The sequence below is a fragment of the Elephantulus edwardii genome, unplaced genomic scaffold (assembly GCF_000299155.1).
Source record: "Elephantulus edwardii isolate Elephantulus edwardi_28Jun2011 unplaced genomic scaffold, EleEdw1.0 scaffold00051, whole genome shotgun sequence".
In the NCBI taxonomy this organism is placed as follows: Eukaryota; Metazoa; Chordata; class Mammalia; order Macroscelidea; family Macroscelididae; genus Elephantulus; species Elephantulus edwardii.
The window spans coordinates 8,394,282-8,411,923 of record NW_006399801.1 but is presented as its reverse complement, the minus strand read 5'-3'; the positions used below and the strand labels follow the sequence as shown (position 1 = coordinate 8,411,923).

Genomic DNA, 17,642 nt, shown 5'->3' with positions numbered 1-17,642 from the left:
CTTCAGTCCTTGACCTTCTCCAGCAAATGCCTCAGGTCCTCCTCAGTTTTAGCAAGCAAAGTTGTACCATCAGCATAGTGCAGGTTGTTGATGAGTCTTCCAATCCTGATGCCATATTCCTCCTCATAAAGTTCAGCCTCCCAAATGATCTTTTCTACATATAGATTGAAAAGGTATGGTAATTTTTTTATTTTGAACCATGCAATGTTTCTTTCTCTATTCTCACAACTGCTTGCTGGTCCAAGTATAGGTTTTGCATAAGCACGATTAAGTGTTCTGAGATTCTCATTATTCTCAAGGTTAGCCACAATTTGTTGTGATCCACACAGTCAAATACCTTTGCGTAGTCAATGAAACACAGATAGACATTCTTCTGGTGCTCCCAGCTTTCAACTAAGATCATCAGATATTGGCTATAATGACTCTAGTGTAACAGCCTTTTCTAAACCCAGCCTGCATGTCTGGAAGTTCTTTGTTGATATACTGTTCCAATAGTTTTTAGATAATATTCAGTAGGATCTTGTTTGCATATGATACTAGTGATTACTGTTTGATAATTTCCACATTCTTTCGGATCACCTTTTTTTGTAATGGTAGTAAATACGGATTTCTTCCAGTCAGTTGGCCAGATTGTTGTCCTCCAGAGTTCTTAGCACAAACTAATGAGAGCGTCCATGGCTGCATCTGTTTGTTGCAATATGTCAATGGATATTCCTTCAATTCCTGGGGATTTGTTTTTTGCTAGTTTCTTCAGAGCAGTTTGAAATTCCTCCTTCATCACTATTGCTTTTTTTTTTTTTGCATATGTTGTTTCATTAAATTCTTCTGTCAGCCAATTCTCTTTGGTACAGTAACTCTGTGTACTCGTTCCATCATCTTTTAATGCTTCTTTGATCATTCAGTATTCTACCCAAAGCTTCCTTTAAGTATTGCAGCTCAAGGTTTGAATTTGTTCTTCAGTTCCTTCAGCTTAAGAAATTCATCGCTTTTGATTTTCTGACTCCAGCTCTTTGCACATTTCATAATAATCCTTTGCTTTGTCTTCCCCAGATGCTCTTTGAAATCTTCTCTTCAGCACCTTAACTTATTGATATCTTCTCTCTGCTTTGTCCTCTCAGCATTCTAGTGCAATATTTAGATTCTCTCCGGATATTTGTGTTGGTCTTTTCTTTTTCCTCCGTCTTTGTAATGACCATTTTCATTCTTCATTGGCGATATTCTTGATATCCTCCCACAGCTCATCTGGTCTCCACTCATTAGTGTTCAGGGCCTCAAACCTGTTCTTGGGATGGTTTTTAAATTAAGGTGGGATAGATTCAGTGTCAAACTTTGGTTCTTGTGGATTTCATTTCATTTTGTTTAGCTTTAGTTTGAACTGGCATATGAGTACTTGATTATCTGTTTCATAATCAGCACATGGCTCAGTTTGTACAGCAGATACTGAGCTTCTCCAATGATTTTTTTTCCCACAGATGTAGTGAATCTGATTCTGGTCTAGACCGTGAGGTGAAGTGTAAAATACACATCAGGTTTCTGAGATTCAGTATGAAAAGTAAATATTAAATCCTGTTCATCATTTTATACTGACTACATATCGGATGTGGTTTAGATTTTTTTGTTGAGTACTGTCAAGTTGATGATGACTCAGAGCAAACCCAGGAACAACAGATCTGAATGTTTCCTTACCCTGCTCCATCCTCACGATTCCTGATATGCTTGAGCCGGTTGGTTGTTACAGTCCCTGTGTCAGTCCATGTGGTTGGGGTCTTCTCATTGTATTAAATAGCATATTACTAAAATTCATTTCACTTGTTTCTTTTTGCCTTTTAATGTGGCTTCTTGAAGTTTTGATTTTGTATATGTGGTTTGTGGTTATGGCATGCATTATCTTTCTATTCAAATAGTGAGGTTTTGATACTCTCAGTTGTTTTCCTTAGCTAACTCTCTCCTCTTTCTTCTGAATGCTCCCAGGAAGTCACGCAGAAAATCCTAGAAGCAGTGGGGAACATTGCTGGCTCCTCCCTGGAACAAACCAGCTGGCTGAGCAGGAACTTGGAAGTGAAGGCCCAGCCTCAGATCGCGCTAGAAGAATCTGATGCTGAGGAAGATGTGTGCGGTAGGTGTGCAGGGGTCAGCAAATGATGCTGCCTGCCAGGCAGTGCTTCTAATTTATCCTTTTAGCAAAAAGATGGTTTTCGGTTTTTTACAGTATAAACTATATAAATTAAAAGCATAGCACACTACAGCCCAGAACTCCTGGACTCAAGTGATTCTCCAGCCTCAGCCTCCTGAGTAGCTGGGACTACAGGCGCACGCCACCACGCCTGGTGTGGTGATATTGTAGCTGATGTTAGATGGATCTTGGCTGAAAACAGGGAATACCAGAGAAATGTCTATCTGTGCTTCATTGATTATGCAAAGGCATTTGACTGTGTGGATCATAACAAACTGTGGCTGACTCTAAGAAGAATGGAAATCCCAGAACACTTGATCATGATAATGCGAAACCTATACTTGAACCAGGAGGCAGTCGTCAGAACAGAGCAAGGGAACAATGCATGGTTCAAAATTGTGAAGGGCGTACTCCAGGGATGTGTCCTATCTCCTTACCTTTTCAACCTGTATGCAGAACAGATTATCCTGGAGGCTGGGCTCTATGAGGAGAAATGTGGGGTCAAGATTGGTGGAAGATCTATCAACAATCTGCGATATGCAGATGACACAACCCTGTTTGCTAAAACTGAGGAGGACCTGAAGTGCTTGCTGCAGAGGGTCAAAGACTGCAGCCTCCAATATGGATTGAGGCTCAATGTCAAGAAGACAAAGATTCTCACCACTGGACCAATTGGCAGCATCAGGATGGATGGTGAAGAGATTGAGATTGTTCACAGCTTTAGTTTGCTTGGCTCCACGTCAACACTCGTGGCACCAGTAGCCAGGAAACTAAAAGGTATATTGCGATGGGAAAGTCTGCTGTTAGGGACCTCTCCAGGGTACTGAAGAGCAGTGGTGTCTCTCTGGAGACTACGGTGCATCTGATGCAGGCCATGGTCTTTGCAATCACTTGTTATGCATCAGAGTGTTGGACAATGACCAAGGAGGATAGAAGGAGAATTGATGACTTTGAGCTGTGGTGCTGGAGAAGAGTATTGAGAATACCATGGACTGCCAGGAAAACAAACAGATTCATCCTGGAAAGGGTTAAACCGGGTGCCTCCTTGGAGGCAAGGATTCTGAGGCTCCGTCTAACATACTTTGGACATGTAAGGAGAGACTGGTCCTTGGAGAGGGACATCATGCTTCGGAGGGTGGAGGGACAGCGCAGGAGGGGAAGGCCCCCTATGAGGTGGATTGATTCAGTGACTGGAGTAATCAGGATGGGTGTGTCAGAGACGGTGAGATTGGCACAGGACAGAGCCGAGTTTAGGGCTGTTGTACGTAGGATCACTATGAGTCACAAGCGACTCAATGGCACATAACAACAACAACAACAACAAACTATATGTCCCTGGATGATGCAGATAGTTTGACTCAACCATTAACTAGATGGTTAGTGGTTCAAAGTTACCCTGCAGCGTGAAAGAAAGGCCTGGCGATTCAGTCAGTTCACAAAATCCACAGCCCCTGCATACCTTGTAGCGTACACATCAATTCTGAAACACATGGATTGTCATCATGAGCCGGAATATACTTGATGGCAAAGAAATCTTTGTCCTACAATAAAACTTGAGAAAACCAGAATCTGTGTAAGGCAGAAACCTTACAGAGAAGAAAAATTCAAGTATTTTCTACTAACGTGATAAAAAAGTGGTTAAGTTCCACTAAAACAAGTGATCCTCAACTCATTGCCTTGGAGTAGGAGCTGACTCCTAGCTGACTCTTTAGAGGGTTTTCAGAGGCTGTAAATTACGTGGGAGGAGACTGCCCATCTTGCTCCAGTGGAGCTGTGGGCGGCTTTGACCTGCCAGAGTGCCTCCGCCTTTGAGTTAACAGCACAATTGCCTGTGGACTGTACCACTGGAGCTCCTTAAACCAGTGATAGTCATTTTCCTGTCAAAGGTAGAAATGTTTTGACACTCAGAAAAACAAGGCAGTTACATTGAGCCCCAGCTTTTACAGGTTTCTCTGTAGTAAACATTACTAGAATCCCACTGGAGAGCATCCTGAGTGACAAGCTACCATGTTAAACCTTGACTGAGCCTCCAAAAGCGTCCACATTAGGAACTTCACAAGATAATGTGCATTGATCTGGTGCTCAGATATCGGTGTTAGATAAAGAAGATGGAACCGTATAAGAATAGCTTAGTAATCCCACAAGCTGGTGTCAGGCATTTTATGTTGTACGTTTCTCTTCTGACTAAGGCACCCTTGCCTTTCAGTGTTCCTTTGTGTTTAGCCTATTTCTTAAATTTACTTGGATTTCTGCAATTACTTGGAATTGACAGTGGAAGCAGCATGGGAAAGGCACGCCCCAGCCTTCCTACTGGTTATAGCTTCCCAGAGAAGTGGTCTCAAGCTTCTCAGGGAAAGCTAATCACCGATCAACAAGTTGCTTTATGGGCATCTGAATTACATGCTGTCACGTGGCTTGTCAATTCCCACTGCCCAGAAAACCCCTCAGATATCTGAGAGAAGGAGAAATGTACTGTTTCCCTCCTCAAGTCAGAGGAGGATACGTTATATGGTTTAGGGACCTTGCCTGGGTGATTTTTCTGACAAACTGATTTGGGATGGACTGTTTTACTAAAGATGAAGTAAGTTTGAGAGAATGGGTACAGTGAGAGACTGGAAATGAATCTTAATGAGCAATCTGCTAGTTTTGATAAGTGAGTTGTTTTTATTGATCTACAGGAATTTCTCCCCCCCCCCTTTCAGGATTTAATATCACTTTGGGCAAGTTCTGTGTATTACTTAACGTTAGGACAGGAAAGTATGCCAGTCCCGGTATTGCTTAACAAAAGGCCAAAACATTGTGTTTGGTACCAGTTTCACTTAACACAGGGACAAGAAAGTGTTATAGTTTACGTTCTCAATATGAACTGCATTGCGTAGGACCAGGGACACAGTAAGTATCAATTAGTGTCAGCTTCACCCAGTGGCTTTGTAGAGGAAAGCCCTGACAATCTGCTTCTGAAAAGATCACAGCAGAGAAAACCCTATAGGGTGGTGGTGCTTCATCAGGTGGGATCACTGGTGAGAATCAGCTCCATGACACCCAACAACAAAGGCAAGGAATGAAGAGCTAATCCCACAAGACCTTTTTGGCTGCAAATAACAGAAATCAGATTAACTGAAACCAAGACAAGAAAATGAAATCCTTTTGCCTCATGTAATTGAAAAGCCTCAGGTTGCTATCTGTTTAAAAGCATAACAGAAACTAAGTGTTCCAGGGAGGTTTAACCAGGTTTCATGCAAAAAAAGATTCTGATTGGATCTTCTCGGACCATGTGCCTCACAGTTAGGGAGGAGGGCTGGAGCCCCAGGAAATGGACCACGTGCCCAAAAGAGGGCAATAACCCCAGAAGGGAATGGAATCTGGTTTTTCTGCCATATTCTTTTGATAGGTAGTTTTGTAGTTTTCATAAAAGAAATTTTAAAAATAAAACATTGCTCCTTTCTGCAAATATGGCACGAAAGCAAAGAAGGAAGCCCCTGACCCTTCTAAAACTGAAGCCAAAGCAAAGGCATTAAAGGCCAAGAAGGCTGTCCTGAAGGGCATCCAAAGGAAAAAAAAAAGACGATCCACACATCACCCACCTTCCAGTGATCTAAGACACTGAGACTCTGAAGGCATCCCAAATACCCCAGAAGAGCACCCCCAGGAGAAACAAGCTTGACCATTACGCCATCATCAAATTTCCCCTGCCCACTGAGTCAGCCATGAAGATAGAAGATAACAACACACTTGTGTTCACTGTGGATGTCAAGGCCAACAAGCACCAGATCAAACAAGCTGTCAAGAAGCTCTGTGACATTGATGTGGCTAAGGTCAACACTTTGATTAGGCCTGATGGAGAGTTAGGCCTATGTTCCACTTGCTCCTGACCATGATATGATGCTTTGGATGTTACCAACAAAATTGGGATCATAACTGAGTCCATCTGGCTAATTCTAAATACAAATTTTTCTCACCAAAATAAATAAAAATAAAACATTACTGATAACCCATGATAATCCTATAGAACAGAATAGAATCCCTCCTTAGGGTTTCTGAGGCTCTGCTTTTTATGGAAGTACATTCTGACTGCCACATTTCTTTTGCAGAATGGCTGGTGGGTTCAAACTGCAGACTTTTCCATTTACAGCCAAGCATTTTAAGTCTGTTCAGGGTGTGTTGGGGAAGGGAACTGGGGGGGCGCATCATGTGCCCTCAAGAGAGCGAGACCACTAGGTCTCCTCATAAGAGAAATAATTATTATTAATTCTATGATAAAGAGGCTCTAATTAGTATTATCATTTGCTGGTATCACCCAACAATTAAGTTTCCTCAGCCTGTGGTTCTGGTTACAATTGTTATTATTCTAGAGAAACAGGATCTTTCTTCCACTTGGCTAATTTGCCCCTGGTTCTTTGTGTCACAAGCAGTGATTAAACTCCTCCTTCGCCACCAGTGCAGCTGTGTGGACTCTGTAGCATTAGGTGATACTGGGGTTGATCTTTGCATAATATTTAAATTTAACCGCAAGCCATTAGAGTAGTAAAATGATTTCTAGATTTTTTTATTGCCCCTCTTTATAAATAATAGAATTCCAAGCCGAAACAGATTTATTGTTGTTTTTTTTACTATCTTCGTAATACTTTACAAAATTATATCTGTACAATACTTTATTTCTGTCTTCCTGAGCAAACTACATACATGCGTATTGACCATGAATGCATTTTATTCTATTTCTCTGCTTAAAATTTGTAGCCATGCAGTGGATATGCAAGTTCTAGACTGTAAGTTTGTGAGAAGACAAGTATTATTTCATGGCTGGTATGTGTCCCACTTTGTGTTCTATATTAAGATACTAAAATAGCAGGTAAATTATTTAAGGCATTTGTTCTCTTGGAATGCAAGAGAGATGATAATAAAAAATCATCAAGCTCTATATCATGTGTCATCATAAAAAAAAAAACACCTGACAAAACTATTGCCATCAAATTGATTTCAACTCCTACTAAACCCATAGGACAAGGTAGTAAAATTTCCCCATACATTTCCTAAGACATTATAGCAATCATACCTTTCTCCCATGGAGCAGGTGACAGATTTTAACAGCCTACTCTGGTCTGCTGTTAGGGACCTCTCTAAAGTACTCAAGAGCAACGGTGTGTCTCTGGAGACAAAGGTGTGTCTGGTACAGGCCATGGTCTTTGCAATCACTTGTTATGCATCAGAGAGCTGGACAATGACCAAGGAGGATAGAAGGAGAATTGATGCTTTTGAGCTTTGGTGTTGGAGAAGAGTGCTGAAGGTGCCATGGACTGCTAAGAGAACAAACAGATTTATCCTGGAGAGGGTTAAACCAGGCTACTTCTTGGAGCAAGTGTTCTGAGGCTTCGTCTGACATACTTTGGTCATGTTGTAAGGAGGGACCGTTCCTTGGAGAGGAACATCATGCTTGGGAGGGTGGAGGGCAGGCGCAGGAGGGGAAGGCCCTCTGGGAGGTGGATTGATTCGGTGACTGGGGCAATCGGGATGAGTGTGCCGGAGGCAATGAGATTGGCACAGGACAGAGCAGAGTTTAGAGCTGTTGTACATAGGGTCGCTATGAGTTGCAAGCCACTCGACGGCACATAACAACAACAACTCTGGTGCCCTAGTGGTAAGGAGTTGCACTGTCAACTTAAAGGCACGCAGTTCTCATCAGTGCACATAGATATCCCATGGAAAAAGATGAACAATCAGCTCCCATGTGATTTACTGCCTCTGAAAATGCGCTGGAGAGGCAGTCCTGACTCCACAGCACTCAACAACAACACTTTCTTTTAGCAATCAAGTGCTTTACCACTGCACCTTCAGAGCTGTTCTCTTATTTTATTAGGATAGTGCAAGTTAAAACAGAAACGAGATGTCACTGATTATCAATTAAGGAAGCCTGGTGGAACCATGCATTGCATCTTGGACTGCTAACTGAAAAGTCTGTGATTTGAGTTCACCAGCTGCTCTGCAGGAGAAGGATGGGCAGTCTCCTCCCCATAAAGATTTAAAGCCTCAGAAACCCAATGGAGGGTCACTGTGAGTAGGAATCAACTAGACAGCAGTGGATTGGTTTTGGTTTACGTATGAATTACAGTTTTAAAATACAGAATGCTGAAAACATCAAGTGCTGGTGAGGATGTGAAGAGGTTTTCATTCCTTGCCAATTGTTGCTGTTGTTGTTATGTGCTGCTGGGTCAACTATGACTCCTAGTGCCCCTGTGCACAATAGCTCTGAACCTTGCTTTATCCTCAGCCAATCTCACTCTTTCTGACACATCTACTCTCATTAATTATGTCAATCTATCTCATCCAGGTTCTTCCTCTCCTGCACTGTCCCTTCTCCCTTCCAAATATAATATTCTCCTCCAAACACTATTCCCTCCTGCCTACATGCCCAAAGTATGTGAGACAAAGTCTCAGATTCCTTGCCTTCAAGAAGCAACTTGGTTTTACCCTTTCTAGGACAGACCTGTTTGTTCTCTTGATAGTCCATGATATGTTCAATACTCTTCTCTAGAACCACAACTCAAAGGCACCAATTATTCTTCTGTAATTCTTAATCTTTGTCCAACTGTGATGCAGCTGAAAAAAACTATGGCCTGAATCAGGTGCACCTTAGTCTCTAGGCTGATATCTTTGCTCTTCTTTAATAAAATAAATTAAAAATCACTGTTTATCTACTGCCATCATCTTGGTTCCTGGGTTGTCAAGAAATATTACTCACAATGCTGTGTATTACTTGAAGTACTCCTGGGTATTGATTGATTGATTTGATTTTTCCATCAACAGGAAGCCATAACTTTATTAGTAATAGGAGCAGTAAAAATTTCCTGGCATGTCAAGTAATATTCTTTTGTGTCATATAATTATTACTCTAATAATATAATTGTAGTATATTGGGTTATGTTATTCTTGGGAACGCCCTGTATAAAATGCCTACTGAAGCCACAGAAACCAGACTGAGCCAGGGTCTGCACAGCGATGGATAGTACCAGAGCTGGAGAAACAGGATTCCACACAGACAACCACATAGCAAGCTCAAGTGGTTGCAATAGCAGCTAAAATCAAGAAGAACCAGTCAGTAAAGCAAAATGGAGTAAAAAAGAAGGTATGAAAGACTATACTCAAAATGAGCCTTTCCCAAGCCATTGGGTTACTAGAGTCACTATCCAGAAAGCTAAGCAAGCCCCTTTTGCCATCCTGAAGATGTTTATAAGAGGCCAGCTTCAGATACTTAACGTGGGTTTTGGTGAAGCCATGATTGAGGATTTATCTCAGCAAGCACAGCTAGTCGCTGCAGAGAAATTCAGAGTCCCAGGTGAAGCTGTTCCCATTCAAACATTCAAGAAAACATACAATCTCCAACTAACTGTTTATGGGGTAAATGAAGAAAAGGAGGTTGATGAAACAAGTGTGGAATTTAAGGGCATTGACTTGGTCATATCACAAATAAGCATGTCAAGAGCAAAGCTGTCCGAGCCCTGAAGAACAACAGTGATATTGCTTGTAAACGCTATTGTGGAGTGCAACCATCTGAAAAATGAGGACCTTTGTTTTTGGTGTTTAAAAAAAATAGCTTAAGTTTAGGTTGAAATTTGTACTGTTCCTAGCAACTGATTTTACTAAAGCTGTAGCTTCTTGTTGGATAGGAGAGGTATAGAAAAATAAAGTCAATCCATAAGCAGAGCACTTCAGGTGATACATAGTATTGTGAGGAAAATAAGAGCAATGTCATAAAAAGTGACCAGGATATGGAGGAGGCCTTTTTTATGTTATCGAACCTATGCCTAAGGAAGTGACACTAATGCCAATAATTACAAGAGGAGGCAGTCATACAAAGATCTGGGAAGGGCCCAGAGCAGAGGCAGCCAGTGGGCTGAGGCCAGTGAGGCTGGAGCTTCCCAGGAATGGTGGGAGAGCCTCAGAGAGAAGTGGGGACTGAAGGTGGCCAGCTTGACAGAGCATAGCAAGAGGGTTAGGTTTTATTCTAATGACTATGGGAAGCTATTTAAGTATGTAGGGCAGTGGCATGATCTTATTCGATCATTAGAAAACATCACTTGGGCTGCCATGACAAATATGGACTGGAAGTCCCTCTATAAGGCTATTTCAGCAATTTGAGCACGAGATCATTTGGTGGGGAGACTGGTATTAGAAGGGGTCTTATTTAAATGTTAGAATCAGCGGGGTCTACCAGGGAATTGGGTGTGTGAGTAATAAAGGAAAAAGAGCAATCAAGGATGGCTTTTGGATTAAGTAATATTTTGAGATGTGAAAGACTAAGGGAAGATGATTTTTGGAGGAAGGAATTGAGTTCACTTTTGCACAGATTAAATGCCTGATCTCTGGAAAGGACATGGAGCCAGAAAAAGACCTTAAGCATTCCCCAGAGGCATGCAGTTCAAATCCACCAGGTGCTCTGCTGGAGAAGGAGAGACAATGTCCTTCTGTACTAGTCAGAACTGATTTGATGGTTCACACACAAAAATAATAAAATTTTTTAAAAAGACCTTAAACATTCAACAGGTAGGAAAGAAACCAGCTAAGCCTCAAGTTATCGTAACTACCAGAAAAAAAAAATTTTTAAAAAGGACCAGATAACCAAATTGAGGGCTACTGAGAAATAAAGTAAAGGCCAAGAAGCAGAGTCAGATAAGGACAAAGACCCACCGAATTGGGCAGCATGAATGAGAGGAAGGGAAAAGCTTGACAGAGGAGTAGAAAAGAAAAGACGAGTGAGGAAGTGGAGACAGAGCAGAAAACTCTTTGGAGCTTAATTTGGAAAGAGCCAGCAGTGAGGCTAAAGATCAAAGGATGGTTTGTATTGTTTTATTTTTACATTGCAGTATATCAAAGCCTCTTGGTGGAAACAATGCAACAGAGAAGACAAACTTAATCCTAGAGAGAAAGGGCAATTACAAAGCAAAGTCCTTTGAAGACCATACAGCCAAGATCCACATCATCAAGGGAACTATTGTTTGTTGATAGGAGACAGAGTCATGCCTGTTGAAACTGAAGATGGAGTAGATAAGAGTGCTCTAAGTAAGTGACTCATGGTGGAAAGAAGAGTGCCACTTAATAGCATTTTCTTGGAAAATAGGAGGTGATGTTATCAACTGAGAAGAGTGGAGGATGCTGATGGAGATTGAGGGGCCTGTGAAGATGTGAAAGAATTGTGTTAAAGAGCAGGGAGAGCCTGCACACTGCTCAGAAACATGTAGTAGGAATACCTGGCAGATCTCTTTCAAGGTCCGTAGTCATGTAAAGAAAGTCCGATCAGTTGTGTAGTGAGGTGATTTTCTCCAGGAGCATTTAGCTGTGCGGGGACTGTGGAGACAGACTCTAGCATTTAGCCTTTGCTTAGACGAAGACTTCAGAGGGAGAGAGAAGCACAGGTGCTAAGGTTGTTGGCAGGGTAGTTGATGGGCCCCAGAGGCGTGTGTGTGCAGGGAGAGAAGTGGAAACCTGACACACTGACAGGCAGGAGAGTAGAGCAGGGGTTAGTGGGTTCAGGAGATTGCTTACACGGGGTTCCGAGAATGAGCACGCAGAGAAGAGATGTGTGGTGGTCAACGTAGGATGCTTGATAGAGATTTTCCTGTGGTGCTCCTGGAAATGGGTGAAGTTGAAGGTAGAACTGTGGCAACAAACAGCTGAATAAGAGCAGAATGAAAGATTTTTGGAAAAGAAAATGCCAAGGGGCTCAAAGCCCCGGATATTAAATGAGTCATCCAAGGTGATGTTGAACTGCCGAGAATGGTAGTGAGGATGGACATGGAAGGAAGACTGAATGCAAATGCATATTTGATCAAAATGTCCATATTCTGAATTCCTGAAATTGTGTATTTGATCAAAGAATAACCTGAAGCGCTTGCTGTAGAAGGTCAAGGACTGCAGCCTTAAATATAGACTGAAGCGCAACATCAAGAAAACAGATTCTCACCACTGTGCCGATTGACAGCATCATGATAAATGATGAAGAGACTAAAATTGTTAACAGCTTCAGTTTGCTTGGCTCCACAATCAACACTCTTTTGGTACTGTTGTTGTTGTTGTTGTTGTTGTTGTTGTTGTTATGTGCCATTGAGTCGCTTGTGACTCATAGCGACCCTATGTACAACAGCCCTAAACTCTGTTTTGTCCTGTACCAGTCCCACCATCTCCAACACACCCATCCCGATTACCCCAATCACTGAATCAGTCCACCTCAGAGGGGGGCCTTCCCCTTCTGCGCTGTCCCTCCACCCTGCCAAGCATGATGTCCCTCTCCAGGGACCTGTCCCTCCTTGCAACATGTCCAAAGTATGTCAGACAGAGCCTTAGAATCCTTGCCTTAAAGGAGCAGCCCGGTTTGACCCTTTCCAGGATGAATCTGTTTGTTTTCCTAGTAGTCAATGGTACCCTCAATACTCTTCTCCAGCACCACAGCTCAAAGGCATGAATTCTCCTTCTATCCTCCTTAGTTTTGTCCAACTCTGTGATGCATAACAAGTGATAGCAAAGGCCATGGCCTGTATCAGGTGCACCTTAATTAAAAGACAAATTACACTGGGAAAATCTGCTGTCAGAGACCTCTCCAAAGTACTGAAGAGCAACAATGTCGGTCTAGAGACTACACTGCACTGATTCATGTCATGGTCTTTGCAATTACTTACTATGCATCAGAAAGCTAGACATTGACTAGGGAGGATAGAAGGAAAATTGAAGCCTTTGAGCTGTGGTGCTGGAGAAGAGTATTGAACATACCATGGACTTCTTTGTCTGATATACTTTGGGCATATTGCGAGAAGGGACCAGTCCTTGGAGGGAGATGTCATGCTTGGGAGGGTGGAGAGACAGCACAAAAGAGGAAGACTCTCTATGAGATGGATTAACTCCGTGACTGGAGTAATGAAGATAGGTGTGTCAGAGACAATAAGATTGACATAGGATAGAGTAGGGTTCAGACCTGTTGTACTCAACGGCACATAACAACTGTTAAGTTGTATGCACAGTCAAAATGAAAGTTGGAGCTTGTGATTCCAGTTCATGTGATACTTTGGGGTCAGTGAAAACCAGCTTATCCACCACACCTGAAATGCCCATGCTTCTGTTGCAGCGGAAGCTGCTGCAGTGTCTTCGATGGTGTCTGCATCTGCCCCTTCTGTGTACAGCGTCCAGGCCCTCACTCTCCTGGCAGAGGTAAGCACACACGTGATCTGTCACCTCTTCTGCAAATGTTCATTTTGAGGAAGACTAACAGATTCCAGGCTCATGGTGTGCCGAGGCCCCTCCTAGGTCAGTTTGAGTCAGTGTAGACCAAAGCTACACTAGGGAATTTCTTGATGTTGTGCTTTGAAAACTGCATTTCTTGAGAGAAAGAGTGCCAGCTTCTTCCTGTCTCTTATTTTTAGGTTCTGGCATCTCTCCTGGACATGGTTTATCGGAGTGATGAAAAAGAAAAGGCTGTGCCATTAATCTCACGTTTGCTTTATTATGTTTTTCCTTACTTGCGCAACCACAGGTAAGGTGATCTTTTCATGTGTATTGAAATACAGGCACGTAGATATGTAAAGAACAGAATCAAATGGCTTTCCTCGGACTGTCTTTAACCCTGTCCCTGTCTCTTCCTGTCCCTGTTTAGTACCTACAATGCTCCCAGCTTCCGTGCTGGAGCTCAGCTCCTGAGCGCCCTGAGCGGTTATTCCTACACGAAACGAGCCTGGAAGAAAGAGGTCCTGGATTTGTTTTTGGACCCAGCTTTCTTTCAGATGGATAACTCCTGTATTCAGTAAGAAAGGCCACGCTGACAAATGTGCTCCAGGATCCCTTTTTGGTTCATAAGTGTGATGATTGAGTGCTCATGCTTTTGTATGACATGTACCTCCTTTAAACCTTGCACTTTACCCGACTGACATGAGGAGGGAGGGAAAGGTGCTCCGAATCTCCCAGAGGACACAGTGTTGTGATTTACACCATTTGCCCTAATCCCCAAAGCAGGAGCAAAGAGTTGTATAATATCAACCCAGATAATAGTGTATCAGCGCCATTACTCACTTGCACACTTGGCTGTTTATGAGAAGGGAAGCCAGGCTTTAAAAGGCAAAGGTGGCTTATAAAAAGATGTTTCATTTGTCAAAAAACCTAATTTCTCATTTAAGAGAGCATGTGGAGTCTGAATGGCACAGAGAGCAAGGCTGGCTGCTGATGGCTGGAAGTTAGAATCCACCCCGAAGTTCCCAGGAGAAAGTCCTAGCCACATACTTCCACAGTATCAGCCGCGGAGTCATTCTGCTCCGACCCACATGGCACGTCCGACGTCAGAGTTGACTTCACAGCAACCAGCGTGGCCTTTTGTACCATCCCTAAAGAGCTTGATGCTGAGTTTCACTGGCACTTGGTCTAAGGGAGCTCAGGTGACATAATTCTTAGGGAGTTTCACTGCTAGCTCAAAGGCCATGCTTCTCTGGTAGTTTGATTCTTCCAGTGGCTCCTTGGGGAAAAGATGGGCAGTCCCCTCCTGTGACATTTACAACCCTGGAAACTCAGTGGAGGATAAGCTAGAAGTAGGTTCCTACTTATCGGCATTGAGAGAGAGGGAGATACTGGGTCTGCTTTATTTTGAGACCATATTTGCCCAGCATTAAAATGACAGTGATTCTGGTGGTGGTTATATCTCCACCTGCCCAAATTCCATACTTGGGAGGGCCAGGGCTGGCAGTGAGGATTCCTGTAAATACAGGTACAAGTACAAGACGTACATTCTGCTGCTTTTGCTGGGAGGTCAATAAAGCCACTCAGTGCCTTTGCCCGGGTTTAGTGGCAGGTTTCTGTCAGTGATGGGAAAGGCACAGGGATGGAGGGAGATTGGGCCTTAGGGTATGGCCTGGGGCTTTTATCCTTGCCTTCCTGTTTCTGTGCTGAGGACCCCATTTCAAAATTACCTCTCTGGAGAGACATGATAAATGTTGGTGTTTGTCTCCACTTTCTAGCATTTGTGAGGGTAACCCTTAAAAAAACAGAGAACCTTGCCAATTTAACAAAGTTGCAGGGAAGATTGTTTTTCATTCTCTTACATTTGTGCCTACAAATGAAAAGCTTCTATTTTTAACTTTCTGTTTTGCAACAGATATTTATTTGTTTCATTAACCTCTTTCAGAAAGTAGTCTTTCCAAGATCTTAAAGGGGAACCTTAATGTCTTGATGCTCTTGATCAACCAACCATCCATTATATATTTCATTGACTTTGCTTTGTTTAATATCTAGTTGGAGGTCCATTATTGACCATCTTCTGGCTCATGAAAGAACCATGTTTAAAGATTTAATGAGTAAGTTCTACATTACTTGCATATGATACCCAGACATTACTATGCACTTAAAAGACTACTTAAAACAGTTTTTGGTGCCATCTACACCCTCAAATCGTGATGTGATATGTGTAAAGCAGGAATAAATGAATGAGCGTCTCTAGCCTGGTCTGTTTTTAAGAATAACCATCTTTGCACTTTGTAATGAAGAGAGTTGATAAAATGCAACCACAATTAAGTCCTGACTTTGGTATTAGAAATAAGTTCATCATGATGTATTGGGAGTATTTTTATGTACTGCCTGCCCACTTCTAACATTGAGTATTACTGAAAAAAAAGAAACACTTTAAAAAAAAAAATCACACAGGACTAGGAATCACTTAACCTTGCCCTCCCCCTCCCCCTTTTCAACAAGATCATTTCACCCGGGAAGATAGGAATTACACTGTGAATTTCCTGTGATTTAATTCTTAGTATATTTTTCTTACTAAGTGTCATTTAATTTACTATTTTAATTCTAGACATGCAAAGCAGTTCTTTAAAGCTTTTCTCAAGTTTTGAGCAAAAAGCCATGCTGTTAAAGCGCCAGGCTTTTGCTGTCTTCAGTGGAGAATTTGATCAGTATCACCCTTACCTTCCACTGATTCAAGGTAAGATGGGCAGCCTTTCTCTGTCTGTCTGTCTGTCTGTCTGTCTCTCTCTCTCTCTCTCTCTCTCTCTCACACACACACACACACACACACGGCTGAGATGAGCTGGTAGAAGGACTTATGGCACATTTTGACACAATAGTTGAGTGTTTAAAACAATACTTATGTAAGGCCAGAAACTATCAGCATTATAGAAGAACTTTGGAAATGTTTCCATGAATATGAAGCTTTGATTAAAATATCAAGTATTTACTGTTAGTTTTTTTTCAAATGTTTTATGTGATTTGAGTGAAAGTTTACAGAGCAGCTTGGTATTCACTCAGCCTTTCATGCCTTGTTTTAGGACATTCCTTACAATCCCACATTGTAACAGTATTTTCTTCCTTCAGCCCTTGTTTCTGTTCATTCTTATATCCTCATCTTTCCTGCCTTCTGAGCTTTATCCCTGAGAAAATACTGTCTTTTTTATCCCCCCCCCTTTAACAATGTAGATTAACTTAATGAACAATATGGTTTCTTGTTCTTGTTCTAAGGACTGAGTACTTTGGTGGTGGTGGTGGTGGTGATGGTGTTAAGACCTGTCAAAGAGACCCTGTGTACAACACCTCTGAATCCTGCTCTATCCTGGGTCAGCCTCATTGTCTCCCTCACACCCACCTCCATTACCCCAGTCACTGTGTCAGTCCATCTCATCGAGGGTCTTCCTCTCACAAGCATGACGTCCCTCTCTAAGAACTGGTCCCTACTTGCAGCATGCTCCAAGTATGTCGGATTCCTTCAAAATCCTTACCTCATAGAAGCATCCTGGTTTCACCCTCTCCAGGATGAACCTGTTTGTGTTACTGTTCACCTTATAGGCCTGTCTATTGTTTAGCTAAAAGCTGTGACACAGGCTTATGAGTTTTCTTCTTGCCTCAAAGGGTGGCTAAGAGCCATAGTCCCAGGTTTCTACCATTCTCCACAGACTAGTAAGCCTGGCTATTATTTTAACTTGGGATTTTTGTTCCATAGTTAAATCCCACTATATCCAGAACCCCCAATTGTCATTCCTTTCACAGCAGTCAGCAGCAGAAACGAAGCACTATCTAGTTCTTTAGGTCTCAAGGAGGTTGATGTTTGAGAAGCCAATTAGTACTGTGAATAAAGCTTCAATGTATCTTTGATTTTCTTCATGATAATGTTAATTTTTATTAACTGATACATTAGATTCTTCATTGCTGTTGTTATTGTTGTTAGGTGCTGCCAAATCAAGCATGACTCATAATGACAGTATTAATGACAGATCTGAACACTGTCCTGTCCTGGGCCATCCTTACAATCTCTGACACACTTAAGCCCATGGCAGCAGTCACTGTGTCAGTCTACCTGGTTGAGAGTCTCCCTCTCCTTCACCATCCTCCACCTTTCCAAGCATGATGTCACCCACCAAGAAACAGCCTCTCTTAGCAGCATGGCCAAAGTATGAGATGAACCTTTTTCATCTTGCCTCCAAGGAGCACTTTGGTTGCATCTTCTCCAAGA

The 17,642-nt window shown here is 42.3% G+C and overlaps 1 protein-coding gene across 1 annotated transcript in view; it reads left to right on the top strand.

The window, feature by feature from the left end:
• Positions 1-17,642, top strand: part of DOPEY2 (dopey family member 2) — a 180,779-nt gene that overhangs the window by 147,191 nt on the left and 15,946 nt on the right. The window contains exons 26-31 of the mRNA XM_006886727.1: positions 1,972-2,113; positions 13,284-13,366; positions 13,579-13,688; positions 13,809-13,955; positions 15,431-15,492; positions 15,993-16,121. Of these exons, the coding sequence (XP_006886789.1) occupies positions 1,972-2,113; positions 13,284-13,366; positions 13,579-13,688; positions 13,809-13,955; positions 15,431-15,492; positions 15,993-16,121 (673 nt within the window). The remainder of the gene's footprint in view (positions 1-1,971; positions 2,114-13,283; positions 13,367-13,578; positions 13,689-13,808; positions 13,956-15,430; positions 15,493-15,992; positions 16,122-17,642) is intronic.